Below are 15,998 nucleotides of genomic sequence, written 5' to 3'. Positions count from 1 at the left end.
GACTCAACTGCTGATGGACCAGATTCTTTCACATTCAGCTTTTCTTCTCGTAGAGATGAACAGAAAAGCAGACTGACTGACTGCGCGGACGTGACACAGCTTGGACTATCAGCCCGCCCCACACGAAGACTGCAAGTCTCAGGTGAGCCCTAGGTGCTCTGATCGTGCCTTGTGTTACACAGCAGAGAAATCATCATCCTGTAAGAGCTTACTTTACATTAGGCACATTTGTAACCAGATCTGTTCAAAGAAAAAAAATGCCAGAGTCCTTAAAACAAACGCCCTGGGCACAAATCAGGTTTCTTGTGTAGTACAGCAAACGCAACGCTGAAATATGTTTGCTGTTTGTCTGAGAACTTTGAACCACTGCTCCTCCTCAGGTCAGGCCTTGTGAAATCAATACCAAAACCAGGACAGCGTGTCAGGTGCAGGGACCACGTATAGTGCCAGGGTTGGAAAAGGGGATAAGCCTCACTAAAGCACCAAAACTCTGAATCTACCCCTGATCGTACAGACGAAAGTGTCCTTTTTCCAGAAAGCGGGACAAGGCTTTCCTGTGGAGCAGATCTGTACGTCCACCCCAGGAGCTGCAGGTGTCTGTGCCATGCTGGAAAGGGGGCACTGCGGTCAGCCCCTTCCATCACAGTGGATACTCTCTGCTTGTGATTGGAGTGGACAGAACCCCCTGATAATATTGCTGAACTGGGAGCAATAGACACCTGTGTCCATTAGATGTAAAGAGGGTTTTAAAATACTTGATTCTTACGGAGCTTTCATGTAAAAAAATCCCCATCATCATACTACATTCCAGCCCACAGCCCAGAGACAGATGGGTGTGATTTTATTGACACCTGGCCTTCCTACAACCTATTGTTCAGCAATAACAAATGGTTTTGTATTGTTTAGGTTTGTAAGTCGGGTGGTGTCCCACACCCAAACTTGAACCATCAAGCTTAATGCATGAGTCTTCACAAACTCGAAGGCGTTATCTGACATACGGCATCCTGCAACAGTTCAACTCTTCACAAAGCGAAAAGGCAAACGGGAAGGTGGTTAACAATGTGTGCGAATGAAAAACGTGTCTTCGGGGATTTCAAGTAAACGCTTTCAGCGGTGTGCGCTAGACTGGGTCATTAGATCATCCGGTGACAAATTGGCGCACATCTGGTTGAACGGTAACCCCTCGTTGTAGACATGTGTATTTTAAACGTGCTTGTCTATGCAGAACAAGCACAGTAATAACTTCTCGTTTGCTTTTTGTGTATTATTTAATTAAAAAAGGACATGGGTTGATTGGCTGATGCTGTTCAAAGAAGGAACGGTTCTCGATTAAACCTTCCCTCCTGCTACAGGCCCACGCGCTTCTCTAATGCCAGGACATGTCACCAAGTTTTAATACTACTAATAATAAAGCACTTACCAGTTTTTTGTTTTTACTGTCATCTTCGTTTGGTTTTCTTTTTGTGTTTTTGTTGGGGTCCTCCCCGCCTGCAGCTTGTGATTGATTTTCCATTTTTCTTTTAAATCCCTGGCCTTCTTTTCGAAGTTAATATCCTCTCGTCGAAAACTGATGCGCTCGACCTCTCTCAGCTATCCCTCTAAAACAACCCAGGGAGAAATTCTTCCTCAGCCATGCCGTCAAGCCCGAACACACGGACACATCCCCAGGCTGTCCGGGGTTGACTCTTCAATTACCAGCAAAGTTTCCAACAAATCGCGAGTTTGTGACAACTTTCCAGTCTCGCCAGGCGTGCTGCTGTTTGGGTCCAGGGTTGTGTATTATCAAACTTGCAGAACAATCCGTCCCAGCTCGAAACGAATCTGTATTAAAAAAACAGAAAACACTTACAGTAAAGGGAGGAGAGGGGGGTGAAAGTTATTTTTACTTATCAAACATTACGCAATAATGTCTCACTCTCACTGAACACGTTTACAAAAATAACTTTTGAGACCCGCGAATTACCAGCTGAGAATAATGCTGGCGTGTCTTTTCCCTTGTAATATTTCAGTTAGTAATTATGACATTGGTTTAGTCTATTTGACTAGGCGGAGAAAAAGCGCACTGGTTTTCTTTTTAATACAACGAAACAACAATGTTGCGATTCGAGAGAAAACACATAAACAACAATGTTGCGATTAGGGAGATTATACAACGAATCAACTATGTTGCAATTCGGGACAGAACAACGGAACAAAAATGTTGCAATTCAGGAGACTCGGGCTGGGTTAAATCGTAGCAAACGCTTCAGCTGACTGTACAGGACTTGTTGGCTATCACGAATTGCCTCCAGACCCAGAATGAGCTCTAACAACAAACCAGCCTAACTGACTTGATAACTTACTCTAGCTCAAGTGTGTATCAACAGAAGCAAAACGCATTGCACTGGTGTTTTATTATAACTACATAAACAATTTTATTTGCAAAAAAATAAAGAAATGTATCGCCGTTAGCACAGCACAGACTGCTACTTCTAAAATGACAAGCGTGTCTCGTTTGCTGTTCACTGGATCACACCCAGATGTTAACCGTAGTCGTTAACCTAGTCGTTAACTTATTGATTATTTTTCTCATCACGTTACAATGAAACAAACCTGTCAAACCAAACTCACAAAATCCCATCCGAACCTTACCCTCGCAACCAAACCTGACAGCCAGACCCACTGCGGTCACCGCCTACCCCGAGTTCCCATTAGCGCAGCGCGCTTGGAGAAAGACGGCCCCGCGCTGCCGCCATTGGCTCTGTCCGGAGTCGCTCACGGCCCGAGCTGAAGGGGGCGGCGAAGCGGGGGCGGTTTTGACTGTAAGGTCAGAGTGACATCTCCGGCGAGCTCTGCACACGCGTCTGAGGAGGGCAGGGCTCCGGGTCGTGGAGAAAACAGCGAAATCACACCAGTGAGAGCGCCCGCCTTGATGGTAGCGGTAGCACTTACTGTACCTGCGGAGGCTGATTCATAAAATCACCGCCGGTCTCTGGCTTCACAGCGTACTTGGCAAAATAACCATCACGTCTTCTTTTCGTGCTTTATTCACCACGACCACTTTAATACATGCTATAGCTGCCGCCTACCATCTTTTTTTTTTTTTTGGCTGTGTCCCTCAGCGCTGGTATGATGGGATAATGAATATTCCTCGAAATCGCTTGTACATCTTCGGCGAACCCTCCTGTCTGTTTGCGCTCGGCCTGTGTCACGTTGTCAGGGAAGATTGTCAACAGCTTTCACCACGCACGGCCTCGTACTGTACCACAGTTTGGTGTGCTTGGCTGTGCCTGCTCTGCCCACATGCCCACGTCAATAACAAAAAGTCCTCTTAAAAAAAAAACCACCACCCCGCAATTTCTCTTGTGGGAACGGAGTTTTACACCCTGTGAAACGTACAGTATCAGGAAAGTCCAGCTGTAGTATCCCTGCTGTTCTTTTAAGGTGACATGGGGGGTTGCAGAGATCAGTACAGCGTTAATACATGTAGGCTCTGCCCAATCACTCATAGATCTTCCTCGGATGGGTTACTTTACTTGAATCCTCCTGGATGACCTTTCTACCCGACTAAAGTACATAATGTATCAGGGCTGTTCAGAAACGCCTCAAGAGAAAGAGGCAAAAAAAAATTCTGAACAGTCAAGTGAGACAGTCAGTACAGTATTTCTGCTTGTCAGAACAGGAATCCCAGATCACCTTCGCTCAAGGCAACAGAGTTTACATTTTCAAACAGCAGAGCCTGCTCAGGCAACAGCGTTGACCGTGCCACAAGGCTGCAGTCAAGCCTCCGTCCAGCCCTCAAAGAAATACCGTAGCATAACAACAACTTCTGATACAAGGAAGTACTGTATGTTTTTATGAGAAGCCCTAAAGGAAAACAACAGAACAGCAAAAACATCTCCCAGGACGTGTTAATGCTGGTACTCATTTCTATTTTATTTTCCACTTATATTCTACTAGTACTCCTGTTGCTGTTGTGTTATTCAGATGATGGCTCTGTCACCAGCCTTCTGAATGAGAACAGAAGTGCAGTGCCCTTTGCTCAGCACTGTATATGGTTGTGAAGTGGCAGAAACTCGAGCCTCCTGGCTGAACACTGTGTCAGAATGACAGGAAATGTGGGGAGAGGGCTGCTGTTCAGCAGCATCCAAAAATAGACTTAAATGGTGATGCCAGTTGTGGCTTTGAATCTTTGAAACTGCGGGGGGAATCTAGTTTTCCGTAACACAAAAGATGCTCGGTCGAGTTTCCTGTTTTTGCTTTAAAGTGGAAAATATCCCCAGGGGAGGAGGTCTGAGGGAGCACAAGAGAGATTCCTGTCATTTTTCTCTCAAAGGTAAATGTACTTGCAAACACAAAGTTTTGACTTAGAAGAAGGGCTTTAGCTTTTGTGATCAATGCTGTTGTGGTTTCCTAGGCAATAAAAAAATCAAAAAGCAAAAGATGCCTCCTGTTTGTCCTAAAACACAACCAAAGGCAACACAGTACAACCACAGAGAGCTTATCCAGTACTGCCTGCAAAAAACGGCAGAGGTCTGTGCAACTCTGTGTATATGATATTGAACACAGTGCAACTTCTAACAGAGGCAACTGGAGCATAAAGCTATTACCTTAATGTCTTCAATACATGGGCATATTCTGTGATTTTCAAGGGGTTACCTATTATTAAAAGTATTTTTCATCAAGTTCCACTATCTTTTTATGTTATTGTGTCTCATAATATACCTCTGATTTACTATCTGAGAACCGTATGCTTACAGACTTCACCCCCGTTTTGCCGCAGATAGCAATAACACCTTGTAATGAACAGTCGTTCCAAGAGGGAGTTCCTTCTCTCTGAGCCTTCTCTTCTGAGAATAGGTTAGATTGTCTAGGCTCAGCAGGCCTGCTATTCTATCTCATTATGGTGTCTAGATCATCTATTACCAAGCTGACCATTGAAGAGCAGCATCAAGTCGTAAAACAAAATGACTTTTTTCCTTTGGCAGGCAAAGGAGGTAATACAATGTACATAAGTACAGAGAAAGCAAAACACACTAGTGACATGTTTATGCTGTTAAGTGTAAATAAAGAAATAAAAACAACAATAGTTTCATTTGCCAAGAGATTGAACATATAGCCACAGTTTAGTACAGATGTATTTTGTAGCAACAAATTACTTATTTTATAAAATGTATTTCTTTACAAATCATTTGGTTTAATGTGGACATTTGAAAAAAAACAGTGTCACAATTTTTCTTAGATGATGTCTGCTCATTTAATAACAATTGTAGCAGTGTTTACTTAAAATTTACAGGACACCATCTGGACATTCAAACGATAGTGATTTGTGCATTTCAGACCCTGGCTGGATAGTTCCCACCCAATCGAAATCCAGCAGCAGGCCCCTAGCAATGCTGGGCGGAGTGCCATTAGAAAGAAAACTCAGACCCTTCTGCTTTCTCAGCTGTCCTCTGTTCCCACTGGGGTGGTAACAGCTCTGGCAGATGTGAGAAGCATCCTAATCCTTTAATTAAAAAAACAAACCAGAAAATGGGACATTACTTGTAAAACTTCAAGGAAGTAATCTTTCTTCTTGAATACATTAAAAGCTTTCCTGGTGTTCTGGTGCTTATCTTGTCAGACTATTTAGACAATTGAAATGCAATTCCCTCTGCACTGTACATCTCTCACTTAAGAACATTTTTAAAAAAATATTTACTATCCCTTGCAGTTTCAGGTATCTCAGTGTCAACTAGCTACATGTTATAGTTTTAAACAAAACACTGAACTGTGACTCATGACGGCGCACACACCTCACAGTGTTAAATCCAATCCAAACCCAGGATCAGTTAGGGGAAATGAAGGTTATTCTCTTAGATCAGAACATAAGAAAGGTTACAAACAAGAGGAGGCCATTCTGTCTGTCTGGCCTGTTTGAAGGGTATTGGCTTCAATTGGCTTCAATGGCTGGGCAGCTTGTTGCACATTTCTTGGAACAAAGAGTACACCTTTTGCAAAAAACGTTTATAGACTCTTACTAGCAAATATTTGTTCTAATGCAGTCCCTCTAGAGAGCAGAAATAGTCTCTTCAATGTCGGAGGTACATTTATTTCTGGTTCCCACCCAAATGCGTGAAGAAATTATAAGATAGGGATGCCTTCTTCTGTCTGGCACTCAGCCAGAGTTTCCATGTCATGAACAAAGGCTGACATTCTGCACGAAGATGCCAAACTGCACTCGCTGAACACCACCCTGCTGCTCCCATAAACACTCCTGATGAAGACGGTGCAGCCTCCCTCCCGTGTGCTCAGCTGTGCGGTCCCTCCAGGGAACTCCCTTGCACACCACAATAGTACTAAACCCCAGCGGCACAATCAGCAAGCAACACCTGGGTGTGCTTCCTCTTGAACCGAGAACACCCAGTCACGAGCCCTTTCACCGCTGATCCCAGGACCCTCTGTCTGAGCTCAAAGCTCTCACACACCACACCCCCCGGCACAGGACGTGTTCATTCTGGGCAGGACGAACGGTGAGCCCCTGCCGGCTCAGTTCACTAGAACCGCACTGACATTTTCAGCCCCTCAAATATGTTAGAGAAGTCTGATAGCGCAAAACTATTTCTGAGGACACAGAAAGAGATTGATTGAATCGGTTGGTATGTATATGCACCTATTTACATTTACAGTATACTTTACTTCTCATTTAATTAAATTATCTAGAACAATTATTGCACAGCACTGTTACTATCTGTTCCTGTTCCATAAAGCTTGTTGGACCTGAATTAATTTCCAGCTGCCCTGGTAAAGGTGACGTCACTCTTTATAAGCTGCAAATTATTTGTGATTTTGTTTTTACCATGATTAATTGTTTAATTACATTATTCTTTGGCAACACTGCAAATGAACAGTCATGCCAATAAAGCACTTTGAATTGAATTGTATATCTACTCTGTCATAAATGGAGTGAAAGTGGATGGATCTAATCTGTTATGTTGAGCAGGGCCAGAAACATGACAGTTAAAAGACATAATGGTTAAGGCACTGAATCAAAGTCATTAAAAATTACTTTAGTTATAGATCTTAAGGATTCAAGTTCATTGTGGAGCATTTTTTTCTTTTTGATTAATCTTTTAAATTTCCCTTTTCCATCCTAAGCTAATTAGAAGAATGGTGAGGATAAAGGCATTTAGATGTAACTGATGTTTCGTATAGAACTGTGAACCACAGAAGAATCTTCTCACTTTATAGAAGGTGTTAATCTAGCAAATGAAGCAGAATAATGTCCCTAAATTGTGATTTTTCTAACCACAAAATAGGAAGTATTGTCATTCCTTTGCACTCTTTATCAAAAACCGTTTACCACAACATTAACAATGTATTAAGAAGCCAATCAGGAAGCAGAGCTCATCCTGTTGTGCACACAGCCATAGACATGGACAAAGGCAAGCTGCAACAATCGAAAAATGATCAGATCTGCGTTTGTGTTGCCTTTTATTTTCAAAAATTTCAGCCACATTTAAGACAAGGTTCTACCAGAGTAAAACTGAATCAAATCGATGTCTCCAGTATGTTGTGCACATAGCAGGGACCTGCACAGACACCTGACACCAGCAATGACATCATATTCTGGAAAAACATGCTGCCTCCTTAAATAAAAACACATGAATAAATCAAAACCACTCCAGATGTAAGCACATAAGTACAATAACTCCCATCATTTCTTTCACACAGAACAAAAGACGTCAGAAGATGAGTGTGAAAATCAGTTTACAGCTGCCCATCTGGTTTGTTTGCCATTATACAGTGAAATTCTAGAGAGACTTTATTTTAGATCTGGCCCACTTTTTCCCAAGACTTTCCTTATCAACATTAAATTAGTCACCTTTTTCTACTGAGCGACTGGTGCAGCCAACCCATTTACAGTACCTGTATCATTGAAAAAGCACACTGCCCCACTGACTAATTACAGCATCTATAGGAGACACTGCTCTTATGTGCAGGGGCAGTTTCAGAAAGTCTGCGTTTTGCCTTGGAGATGTTCATGTTTGTGGGTTTGGAAAGAAAACAATTATGATGATAATTGGTAAATAATGGCTGCAGATACAAATTTTAATTCCAAAAACCTCAATGAAAAGAACTTAGAAAAATGCAAATCATTAGAAATTGTCAGCAAGGCATTCTGATTGTGTCCGGTATCACATATAGTAATTATCACATTACTGTATTATATGATAATGGGTCTTTTGCTATACATTCTCCATTTTACTGCTACTGTAATGCAAGCATGGATTATAAAACGTGTGTTCAAGAATATGAAAGTTTGGTGAAAGTTCCAAACTACAATAATAACAACAACTCTTTTAGATGGATCTTTGTGATAGTAGAAGTGTAGGTTTTGTAGAGGAATCTAAAGGATGTGTTTTTAATAAAGATCCTCATCTTGTGAGGATAGGTTATTTTTAACTGCCTGAAAGCAGTTGCTATGAACTATTAATGTAGTGACATACCTGTACAGTTATCCCCCCATAAAGTAAAATCTAAAGGATTTTTACTTTGGCTAAAGAAGTGTGATGACACTTAAATGACATCTTTTTTTAAGCAGCTGTCATATCAGTTCCAGACAGGGTAAGACTGTGATTTCTGTTGAAGACTGCAATGTGTGTTAAAAGATCAAAAGTACCACTGGAGAACAATGTGGGTGTTGTGGCAGTTTGTACTGCTGCCTTAAAGTTTTTGGGATCTCAGTTTGATTCCTGCCTTGTGTGCCTTCTGCGTGGAATTTGCATGTTAATGGTTTTTCTCTGGGTGTTTAGTTTTATTTTACTACACCGCATAACTAAGAAATGCAAAGTGAGGATGTAAATGACGAGACTGATCTCTCACATATATATATATGATTTGTGTCAATGCTCTTATATTTTGAAAAAGTTTTAATAATGTTTGTTGTATACAGAAAGAGCAAAGAATGACCTCTTATTATCAAGAAGCTAATTGTAATGCAATAGCATTTAATTATATATATATTGAGGAAGAACTATTTTCATAATAGTTCCACAGTAGGTAGATTCTATTTTTCATGTATGGTATGAGTTCAGATTTTTCCAAAATATCTAACAAAAATATGTAAGGAAACAAACAGGAATAAATGCAACCTTAAATAATTACATGTTTAGGGCTTCTAGGATTTTGTTGTTCTTTTGTGAAAAACGCATGGCATTCATATGCATCGTTATATTTTACAAAAACAAGTTTATTAATGGCTCTGATTGAAACCCTTGTAAGGAACGAAAGGTACTTATTGGGCAGCAGAACAAAATCCTTACAAAACGTGATCTTGTGTTCCAGCGCAGTCAGTGCACAACAACTCAGTGCCCTGCTCTGCGTAGTTCTAGGACAGAAAATGCCTTTAAAATCTTTGAGGAATTAGAGAAGTGTGGGAAGTTCAAGGTCTGAAAACTGTTAACCTTGTCCTATGGTGTTTGACTCCATTTCATTGTACATTGCTTCAGCACTGCAGAACAGACAGCCAAATCAGCCCACCTTATTTCATTACATCATAAATTCCCTTTTAAGAATGAAATGCCTCACAGTCACAGAGATATTCCCTTTCAGTTCTATATGCAGGGCAGACGTTTAAAAGTCTAGTACATCATTTTCTATCACCTTGAGAGTATAGCACTGGGTTTGCTGGAAACAGCTCTATGTGAGATCTATAATTACACTGGAGTTGGTACAGAAAGTAAGGGACATCATTCCAGTCTGAGTCACTCTGGTCTTTTTAGCACTTTACAATAGACCATCAAAAACACAGAAATGATCTCTACCCATATAGGGAGTGGTGCATTCTGTAGGTTGATCAACAAAGCCACAGGCTTTCATAGTGAGGGCAGAGAAAGAAAGAATGTACCCCTCAGTCCATGACTACTGCATACAGTATTGTGTCTTGTTCTGAATATTAAAATTAGAGAGAAATGCAATGATAAAGGAACAGTTGGCAGACAGTCACTTTAGAGCAAATGCACCTGCTTTTATTTCATGCTTCATCAGTCAAGCGTATCCAGGTTTTATAAGAGATCATCAGCAATCAGTACCACATTAAACCCAGTGTCGCACTTCAGCCTTAGCGATAGTCGGCCCACGTGATCCATGCGGCAGCACACGTGGAGCCTGGGAGATGGACAGGAAGCCTGCACAAGGGGACTTCCCTCTGCACACTTTTAAAGAAAGACCCAAGAAAAGCGGGCATCAATCTGCTGTCATGTGTGACACCTTGCATTTGATACTGGTCATTTCTGAAAATGTGCCCTGCACCTCATCTGAGCGCGTCGAAATTGCTTTGAAACGTCCTTTTGCACCACTTCTAACACGGCAGGGAGCTGGGAGCTCCACGGTGTTGCAAACGTTCGGCTGTTAGCTGTTGAGCTCACCATGTAGATACTGGTACGATAAAAGGGAAATTAGTATTTAAACTGTTTGTTGGTCCCCTGCAGCTTTACCACATACTACAGGAGTATCTTAAGAGAGGGAGAATATGGGGGGAGTTCGTTTGCAATAATGTCTCCTGTTCTGTTTTCTAGTACTTTGATTTAGGTTCACAATAATTAGAGCAACAATATAATCTGCATCGTTTATTAACGTTACTCATCTCACACCAATCACTCTGCTCCTCCTTCCACTTCACGCAGCGTCTTCTACTCCACTGACTCTCCAGATACACTAGGATGAGGGTAGCAGTCAAACGCTGACACTCCTGGGAGAGAAGTTTTCCACTTGATGAAAACCGTGTTTTTAACCGCTGTTTTAAGCGCCTGAAATTCAGCGCTGTGCAGCAGTCTAGCTGCTCTGAGCCAGGGACTTTAGAGTTTTATTTGCTTCTGTAGGCTCATACAACTCCTTGAGGTGTCTGAATGGGATAAAGCGCTATGTACTATAATTGACTTGTTCGCTGTAGACCTCGGTGCGGGAGCCGGGATGTGAAACATTGAAAGTCAGCAAAGCCGAGAGAAAATGCTAATTTGTTTCCACCTCCGGTTTCGAGGATTACTCACCACTTACAGCATCTCCTGTGAATCCATTTAAGATTTTAATTACTGGTAAGCAAATACTTATGTGTTTTACCTTTCTAAGAAGCGCGGTCCAGGGGTTTCCATGGCGCCCAGCTGCTTGATGATTCTGCTGGGAGAGCACCTTGAGAACTCCACACGCATGAAAAATCAAATCACATTAACACAGTCTATTAGGCGCTTGTCTCACCTAAACAGCAGGCTGCGGGTTACCGGCTTAAAAGGCAGCCCTAGTGAGGACTGGAGGTAGACAAAATAGAAATGATCGATTTCCTTATAAATACACGTTTGAAATTCAATTTTGTTTTGCAAGAACAGTAATTAAAAGGCAAGGAGACCAATACACATTGAATAGAAAAGGAAACACCACACTGTCTCCAATGAAGGCTGTGAAAGGTGAGTAGATGGATTCAAAGGCCCTGGTTTGTGGTGTCAAGAATGTATTATTATAAATCAAAGTGCTCATGATTTCCCACCTCAATTGCACTCACACAGCGGTTTTACAGAAGCCAATTAACCTACCAGCATGTCTTGGGACTGTGAGAGGAAAGTGGAGAACCTGGAGCAAAACCTGCGAGCACACAGGAAGAACATACAAGCTTTGTGCAGAAAGCACCCTGGGAATTGAACCCAGAGGCCCTGCAGTGCTGTGCCACCCTCAACTGAGAGCAGTGCCGCCAAACTCAGATTACACTCCAATACAGAGGTGGGATTTATCAGGACACACCACTTTTTTTAAGCTTGTTTTAAGCACAATAGATCTGTTGTTATCCAATCTCCCTTTATTATGGTTATACTGAAGTATTGTCTTATTGACATGTGTCTCATGCGTACATTAGGGCCTGAGATTTCTTTATGAGGTCATTTAACATTCAGTCATTTAACTCGGTTCAGGTAATGCAGCCAAACCTTTAGTTTATAAGTTCCCATATTTAATAAAGCCACTACTCTGAGAAATATTGTCATTTAGACAAAAAGGAAAAAAAAATAGGACAATTTTATCATCATGGATCAACTTGGTTGATTTATTTGTTTTTCCTTTGTATTAGAAAGTGTTGATAATAATAATTTTTGTTCTGTTGAATTTGAACATTCTTAACCTGCCATCAATTTCCCTACGGGATTAATAAAGTCTTATCTATCTGCCACTATGTGTGTGATTAATTAGCGAAATAAAAGAAAGTGTTTTATATTAAGAAGCAGTTTCTAAACTGTATATGGCACATAGTCATACTGTAGATAAGAAGACTGAGCACAAAAATAAGTATAGAAGCCAGGTCAGTTTATTCTTTTATTAAAGAATAATTTGTATTGGCTGTTACTTAAAGCACTTAATTGGCACCTCAGTACCTGAGTGAGCTACTATCGCCCTACTCCCCACCTCGCAACCTTCGCTCTTCTAATTCTGGCCTCCTGTCTGTACCCCAAGCCTGTCTACACTCTAGGGGTGACAGGGCCTTCTCCCGTTATGCCCCAAAGCTTTGGAACTCTCTCCCCAGGGATAACTCCTTCATATCTAGACTCAAAAACTTCTTCTTTAGAAGATCCTTTACTTAACTGCTTCTGTTTTTTATCCCTCTGCTCCTACTGTATTTAGTACACCCATCTACTGTCTCTCCCCATTGTGTATTCTCATTGTGCATATGTTATATTTTTATTTTATTTTTTTACTTTTGTTTTTGTCATTCTGTAAAGTGCTTTGAGAAGCCACCTTTAAAGGTGCTATATAAAATAAAGTTTATTATTATTAATTTTATCAAGTAAACGAATTAATCTAAACAGAGAACTCAGTAGATTAGTTATGAAGATTATGCCAAATTACACTTTTGTTCCTTACCAGTAATTTACTGCTGTCTAGTTTCCGCTCACTTCCTGTGATGCGTTCTTATCCTTCAGTCCTTGACGTAACTGTGAAAGTGCAGAATAATTTTTATAGTGATTAAAACATTTACCATCACTTTGATTCTTTTCAAGTGACCACCAGATAGAAGTTAGAGGATTTCAGTAAGAAACAGTGAGAGCACTAATCTAAGAGTCCCAGAACAAACTTTAAATCTGTGTTTTTGGTTTGGTTTTTGGTCTTGCGTGATTACCTTATTATGATGGTTCACTTCATGATTATTGTCCCAAATGCCTGTCTTTAACACTTCCGGGCTAAACTGTTGCTGATCTTTTTGTCCCTGGGAGTATTTTTTAAGACTTTTTCAGAGTCCCACACGGAGACTTCACACAACTGGTCAACTTGTGAAGGAACAGACGTTTGCAACATAATTTTACCCTAATCGCTACTTCAAAACTGCAAGCAGTGATCACCAGTTATATTTTCCAACAAACTAGATATAACAAGATATTTGGTCTGAAATACACTTAGCATTCATCACATGGCAGGATCATGTTTTGATCAGGAGCACCCAGAATAACATGTTTTTAAGATATGACATTTCAAAACGCCTTTAAAGTTGCACAAAAAGAGGTGTTTTTATCCAACATCCCATGAAATCACTTGCTTTATGTTACTGTATGCTCCTACTCTTATCATAGTAAAAGTAAAGGGACAGAGTTGTGTTTTATTAAGTTTTACAAACGGACTGAATGCATCTATTTGCTCTGTCATTACGGATATTTATTTGCACAGATACCCACAGTATGCTTTGGCCAACAGCACACATTCCACTGGCAAGAATCTACACAAATGAGCTACAGACTATAGGATTGCCCCTTAGTTTTCTCCTAATGCAGGGAAACTAACGGAAGTGAAAGAGGAGCCTATGAGTTTTATTTGAAAAATGCTTCAATGCTTCTTTTAATTAGAAATCTGTTAATGCTTGACGTGATTGCAATCGACTACTTTTAATTAAAATGCAAATTCAGGCAGGATGTAATTGTTGCAAAGAAAGCTTATATCCCAGTGGTAAGGGGATTTAATTAATGGATGTACTCTAAGAATAAATAGTGCACAGCGTCTGTTAGACGTGTACAAATTTCCATGTACTTACACAGAAATTTGTATGTGATTGTATGTGCAACTTGATATACTGTTCTTAAAAGCCAATGTAGGAGATTTGCTAAACAGATTATTTAAACACATAAACATAAAAGATTTACTGCTTCAGTGCATGCACATTGAGCTGCTTGACTGGAATGCATGTTTGCTTTATTGCTTTAATGTTGTAATTACAGTTCCTACAAATGAAGCTTTTTTAAACCAGGGTTACTCCCCCAGTCCAGTCCTCCCCAAGAGACATTCTAATGAGCTGATTTTACTCTCAGCTGCTCACAAAATGGAAGGAATGATTGTGACACTTTGTCTATTACAGTTACAAAGAGTTCAGCATTGATCCAAAATAATCTCTTTCCACCCCTGAAAGCCAATATGTACCTTTAAATTAGTGAGATGAACATTCATTCTGGTGAACTATGCCTCAGAGTTGTCATGCCCTATAAACCCAATTAAAATCATCAGTGGGTCGGTACACATTCCAGCACTAAAGATCTGTACCATTAAAATTGATTATGCATTCAGGTTAACTCACACCTCCCAGGTTTCTCACTGGTGAAAATCTAAAGCATATTAAAATGCAATATATATATATGAGAGAAAAAAAATAAAAATATATACTTGAGCCACAGACAACATTAATCAAAATGTGATTAATTTCTCACATCTCCATAAAATGACAAATATAAATATGTCCAAGTTTTATATGAACATCAACAAAAATATATTATTTTCAAGTTATTTATTTTGTGATTGTAGACTTCTGCAATATATTACAGTTAATGAGGAATGGATTAGTCTATTCGAGTCTGCAGAGGAAAGATCTTTGTAGGAAACCAACATGCACAGCAGTGATTTACAACAGCACTGATGATACGTGCCAGATTTCGCTTTGAAAAACAATACACATTTTATGTGCAAAAGACCCCCCTCCAATCCAAACCATCGTTAATAGCAGGTAGAAACATTTCAAACAAAATCAGATTACTGGGTGAGGAAAAGGATCATAGATACAGCAGTAAAAGGCATATAAATATCAGCGAAGTCTACAATAACCAGTCACAGTCATTCCAAGATTAAGCCTGAAAGAATCTACCTGTAATGTAGGAAACTCACACTATACAGGAAGACAGCATGCATTAATTTACAATATAGAGCTCATGACACTTAGATATGCAGTTGGAAGACAAGATATCGGACATAAGCAGGTTAGTCAAGGGTTAGTCAATGAAAATAAATAACTGTTGTGTACTATACATATTACAGTTGTTAATACAGAATTACCTAAACATACAGTAACACAGTCATTTCAGGTTGGAAAAAAGAACTGTGTCCCTGGCTCTCTCACTCTTTTACTGACTCTTAACTCCCTTTAGCTAAGGTTAGAAAAAGAGGTCAGTTGAACAATGGCCATGGATGTGTTTCTGTATACAATATACTCAATCATTTCATTGACAACACTGCCTCCGTGCACCACTCCAGAACCCACAGGGTAGATCCCAATTCAACAATTAAATTAACACCTCCTTTGAAAGGTTCATCTTAACTATAGAAAAGGTTTCTCTCTTTTAAAAGTTCAATTTAGGGTTCACGTAGTTATTATCAGGACCTTTTGTGAATTACTGCCACTTCCTGGGTGGACAGGGATTGTGCTTTTAGTTTTTCAGCTTTTAAATAGTCTCACTGCGAGATGCTCCAACATGCTGCTGGCTCGTGGCACTGAGACTTACTGGTAGTTTATAGCCCTGGGCTGCCAAAAACCTGCAATCCATTTCTGTCTGGGAAAAGCTGAGACCTCTCCTGTTTATAGCTTAGCAGTGCACTTTCTGAGAAACCTATCAGATAAGGTCACTTCAGGCTGGCTGCCACAGTCTCACTATCTTCTGGGTCATTCGCACGGCAGATTTAGCTCATAACAGCACTGGTTGCATTTGTAAAAACTACACTTGGCCAGTAGTTCGATTTTTCACTTCTCA

At 40.4% G+C, this 15,998-nt stretch overlaps 1 protein-coding gene across 6 annotated transcripts in view; it reads right to left on the bottom strand.

The window, feature by feature from the left end:
• Positions 1-2,657, bottom strand: part of diaph2 (diaphanous related formin 2) — a 498,271-nt gene extending 495,614 nt beyond the window's left edge. For all 6 annotated transcript variants that reach the window (XM_088924957.1, XM_088924960.1, XM_088924961.1 and 3 more), the window contains exons 1-2: positions 2,632-2,657; positions 1,421-1,821 (exon numbers count right to left, since the gene is read on the bottom strand). In XM_088924957.1, the coding sequence (XP_088781083.1) occupies positions 1,421-1,513 (93 nt within the window). In that variant the 5' untranslated portion in view covers positions 1,514-1,821; positions 2,632-2,657. The remainder of the gene's footprint in view (positions 1-1,420; positions 1,822-2,631) is intronic.
• Between the last annotated feature and the right edge of the window lie 13,341 nt (positions 2,658-15,998).

The sequence above is a fragment of the Atractosteus spatula genome, chromosome 9 (genome assembly GCF_055471065.1).
Source record: "Atractosteus spatula isolate fAtrSpa1 chromosome 9, fAtrSpa1.hap1, whole genome shotgun sequence".
Classification (NCBI taxonomy): Eukaryota; Metazoa; Chordata; class Actinopteri; order Semionotiformes; family Lepisosteidae; genus Atractosteus; species Atractosteus spatula.
Note: the sequence above shows the minus strand (reverse complement) of the source record. Positions and strands in the feature narration are given on the sequence as shown.